Source organism: Botryllus schlosseri, chromosome 16 (assembly GCF_051294905.1).
Source record: "Botryllus schlosseri isolate E-star chromosome 16, Bs_hap1, whole genome shotgun sequence".
Lineage (NCBI taxonomy): Eukaryota > Metazoa > Chordata > Ascidiacea > Stolidobranchia > Styelidae > Botryllus > Botryllus schlosseri.
In genome coordinates this window covers 8,976,879-8,981,868 of record NC_137251.1, presented here as the reverse complement: position 1 = coordinate 8,981,868, position 4,990 = coordinate 8,976,879, and the positions used below count along the sequence as shown (strand labels likewise).

The 4,990-nt window shown below is 46.1% G+C and overlaps 1 protein-coding gene across 1 annotated transcript; it reads left to right on the top strand.

Moving 5' to 3' along the window:
• The first annotated feature begins 744 nt into the window (after positions 1–744).
• Positions 745–4,587, top strand: LOC145459506 (leucine-rich repeat transmembrane protein FLRT3-like). Its single transcript, XM_080338164.1, has one exon. It carries the CDS (start codon positions 1,739–1,741, stop codon positions 3,788–3,790), a length of 2,052 nt encoding a protein of 683 aa, XP_080194290.1. The 5' UTR covers positions 745–1,738; the 3' UTR covers positions 3,791–4,587.
• The last annotated feature ends 403 nt before the right edge of the window (positions 4,588–4,990 follow it).

Genomic DNA, 4,990 nt, shown 5'->3' with positions numbered 1-4,990 from the left:
TGCCAACTTGAAGCAAGGTAGATACAACGTTAAAAGTTGCGGCCCTCCGCGTATAAGAATATATGGCTGAGGTATGTATAGTATAAGGCGAGTGCTGACTGAGCCGCTGATGGCTTCATGCCTTACTTTCTCGGAAGCGTTAATTAATACTGGGGGAATGATTACAGCCCGTCGAACAGATGTGGTAAAATCGGACGTAAGAAGACAGCGCGTGAAAGGGATAATCGTACTGCATAATCCGCTGTAGAAAATATCCTAAGATTTGTCTTGCCGGCCGGTGAAGTCGGATTTTCGCGTTACCATATGGCCAACCTAATTGGAGCGATTAGCAGTTATAGAAGGAAAAGGCCTTGGTGTCCACTGTTTTCGTCGCAGGCAGCTAGTATTTAATAGCCTTTTACGATGTTTGGTCATTAGTAATGTCTACACTGCTGGCGGGGTAGGTGTGTGTTGTTTTCTCATCTGTATCATATTAGTCTTACGCGTTGATCTGGTCTGATATGGAAAGTAATCCTAACACAGTGCAGTCGAGTTGGTTTGGTGTTTACATTCCGGCATAGTTAGATGATAGCTGGTTTGCTTTGTAAAAAAGCCAAGGAAGCCTGGCACAGATATACCCCTACGCAAACTTTCTGTTACGATAGCCGACGAGGAAAAAAGAGAAAGCGAGATTCGATCGACAAATAGAAAACCAACGCGCTCGTTTTTTTAATCATCAATACAGACTCGCTACGGCCGCGCGCTGTGTGCGGACGGTCTGTAACGCGCCGAAATCAGTATCGTTGTTCGCTCGTGTAGTATCGCAGTTCAGTATGTGGTATGCGAGCGCTATGATTCAGTAAGTCAGTTAATTAGTGCGCTCATATAGGAAAGCGATTAAGTTTAGAAGTCGCTACAGTCACAAAAGCTTCTTACTTTGTGTAAACGACGGGAATGATAGTGTGGGTGTGAGGAAACGTTTCGTTTTCATCAAACTGATCGTAAACTCAAGTCGTGTATCTCTAAACACTCGGCTGCTTGCGTATGTGACTTGTAGTCTGCGGATGGTAAACTATTTCGGTTGATAGCGTAAACTTTATGTTTCCGTATGATAGGGTTGGTGTGTTACTCCTTCCTTCACTTTTGGTATGGCATATCGGTTGAGACAAGCGCGAATGACTTTGTTGTTGTAGCAGGGAAAGTTGGTTTAGCGAACGTAGGCCTTATCATATTGGGTTTACTTTCTAAAACACGCCATGATGTCATGCTTAACATTGTTTTACGGAGGGCAGTATATTCTGTAATATCTTCTTAGCGAGTATCGACGTTTTTAATGAAATTTATGGTGTACGCTATATTGCTGTGCGCGTCCTTCATTAATGTATCCGAGTATTGATTTAGTCGAGGCGGCTTTAAGATGCTACGAGCAGTAGATAGTACCGGTGGGGAGAAGGTATACGAGGTCTAAATTGCTTGGAGAACTTTTACAGCCCTGCATATAATAGTACGCCTGTAACTTGAGTTTGGGCAAAGAAACTCGATACCCAGTCAGGCGGTTCTGACACGGTGTTGCTAATGGGGGATGTGCGAGGTACATAGAAGCTCTTTCACAGAATGTAATTAGATTTACTAACTTTCCGAGATATTCGTAGGCGGCTTCCAGTAATACAATCGTACCAATGGGTTTGTTTGTTTTTAATGAACAGAGAATAAGCAAATAATAGTACTATTGGACACGCGACCACAACCGGTACTTAGGATGTATCTCCTAAATATTATTTTAGCGACGTTGATTTCGACGGCTTTATCAGTATCAACCGACTGCCCACATCAATGTCGATGTGATACGTTACGCAAGACCGTGTACTGCTTGGGAAAAGGACTCATCAAACTACCATTCGGAATACCGCGAGACACAATAACGCTGTACCTTCAAAATAACCGGCTCGTCAACGGCCCCGATTTGGATAAGATACTCGGCACGCTGCAGGTTTTGACGAAATTGGATTTATCCAACAACAGTCTTACGTCATTCCCGAAAAATTTGCCTCGGACCCTAACGTGGGTCTCTATGAAGGAGAACGACATACGGTACATCGGGAGCCGGGCTTTGGGCCGGTTGAGCATGCTACGAGCGTTGAACTTGGACAACAACACCATCACGAACCAAGGTCTGTCGCCATCGGCGTTTAGCGGAGCTGCCAATTTACGCACTCTCAGTTTAAAATGGAACCGTTTGACCTCGCTGCCCGAAGGCCTTCCCAGCAGCGTGCTGAACGCACATTTCAGACACAATCTGATCGGCGCCGTCTCGCAGACCGCCGTGAGGTCGCTCAAAAATCTGGTGACTCTTGAGCTCAGTTATAACAATCTCACGTCCGAGTCTTTCGACAGAAACGCGTTGCGGCCGTTGATAAATCTTCAATATCTGGATTTGAGCCACAACCGACTTGCGTACGTGCCGAAATGCATACCGGGCAATGTCACGTCGCTGTCTCTATCGCACAATTTAATCAAATCCATTAACGAACCGGTTCGAGGACAACCGCGATCAATGTCGCTGTCGCGGCTTGGATTTTTGGAGCATCTCGATTTGAGTTATAACCGATTGAGATGGGTGGAGCCTGGGTCGCTGGATCGACTGATAGCTTTAAAAACGGTACTGTTGAACGAAAACCCTTGGCAGTGCGATTGCCATTTGATATACCTAAAGACATGGATATCGACAACGCGCGCTCTAATGTCGATGGAAAGTAACACAATCTGTTTCACACCCGAAGCGTTTCAGAGTGTTACATTGCAGAGCTTGGACCGCGTCAGTCTAACTTGCCCGTCGCGACAAGTCCCCGACTATAACATTTCCATTTCGCCGCAGTCCATCGTCCTACAATGGGACGTATCGAATTCCGACTACCCGGACTATGTCGAATACAGCGCGTTCTGTGGCGTGCCGAGATGCGCCGATTGCACGCCGGAAGGAATTATAGACGGCGCTCTGCGCGAGGAATACACTTACGTTTCGTCGATAGTCAAGTCGCACGCTATCTACCCGACTGACTATTCCGATTCTAGAAACGGAGTGGCTCGCATTGACATCACCAACAGGACTCCCGGTAAACTTTACATTGTCTGCATGATGGAGTCGTCGAAAGACATCGCAGATCTTACAATAGAAGATTGCGAGTTTGTGGAGACCAACTCGGCCAGCCCTGGTCAAATTCACGACAACGAAGCTATCGTGCCCGTATGGCTCGCTATCTTAATCGCGTTATTGGTGATATTAGTGTTAGCCGCTATAGTGCTTGTGGTGTACTGCCAGCGGCTGAACGCGAAGAAGAACAAATATAAGCAATCGCAGAGAGAGATGGCGCCCGCCATGACTTACGATCCGATGCGGCAAGTGTACAACATGCCAGGCACTACTAGGACGGCCCTTATCGACTCGCGAAACGATAGAATGTACCAACCCACCGCGCCTGGCGGTGCCTTCCGGGATAGTTACATTCGCAGCTCCGCTACGCAAGACGCGGGAAAAGAATTCGACGTGACATTGATGATCACTTCAAGTTCGAACAACAATCTAATGCAGGTGCCTTCTCCGGAAACATGCGAAAGTTATTGTAGCGATGGGCACAACGATACTATTTCCACCAGTCACACGAGAACGAACACTACAGACTCTATCGGGAGTCAGTCGGACGGCGGTAATCATTACCACACCAACCGTCATCATCATCACTACCAGCATCATCAACCCCCACCGCGATACGACACGCACATAGCTAATTCTAACGGATATATCACTCCTTGAAGTGCTATTAACCGGTAACACCGATGAAGCGATGTTCAATCGGCACGAATCCCGATTCGCGGACTGTGCGATCGCGCGAGGCGCGAAGTTCCGCCCGTGCGAAAAGCGCCGCAAACTCTCCCGCCACTGGTTGGTGCGTAAGCCTAAAGAATTTCGACTGGGTACTCGGTACCCCTTTTCTTGTTCCGCATATTATGAGCACGTCGCTAGCCGACAGTCTACCTTGTACTACTCGTTCTGTTTTGTAACCCTGGTGTCAAACCGATGCAATATTGTGTGGCATGGTGCATCCCAAATCCGAGCGTATGCTGTCTTCACGCGATCTGAGATCCTGAGTTTATTTTAAATTTTATTCGCACTGGGTGTTTTAAGACTGCGGTGATAAGGAAGGAACCCGCTCTAACAGAGTGATATTATGTCAAGTAAAGAGCAAAATTGCACCCTGACGGCTCGGTATAACCGAAATGTCCTGTCCATCGATTGAATAGTCTTTTTTAGAAGGGTGACGTGACAATTTTACTTGAGGTTTTACTTTTGGTTGTGGGATAATGAATTGGGAAACGGTAAATATCATTGAAAATCAAGTTACTTTACATCATATCTGCAACGCAAACAACTCCGCCCTTGGCTCGAGATCCAACTCCGTCGTTTGCCAAATTATATATCAAGACTTTTATTCTGTTCTTATTGTTATTACAGTGCATATTTCGTTTATTGTTTTAAATTTTCTTCAATTTCAATCGTATTTAATACGCGGACGCAGTTTGTCTAGTAAAAGGAATATCAGCCAACTTCAACATTTGGGTTCACATACGTAGCTGGGAGTTCAGGTAGCATTTTTGGCAGGAACAAATACCGTGGAAGGCACCCTAGCCCAGGTGAAAGATATCGGGTTTTAGTTAAAGCGATTTGCTCGCAACCGAAATAGATGCTTGGTTTTTGATCAGCCCCTAGAACCCTAGTGTGGTGCCTTTTGTAAATTTTAGTACCTCGCCCACATGCGTAATCGATTTTATAAGCGTAAGACCCAACCGGGGTATTGTGATGTAATGTCACGCGCGCATATCAGGTGCGCGGAATCTAGCACTAGGGTGCGTAGTTATTGATTTCTCGTGTGAATATTAGTCGATATTACACAAACAAGGTAACAGTATATCGTTACTTGGCAACAGAGCGTGCACTGGCCTAGAATTACGGGAA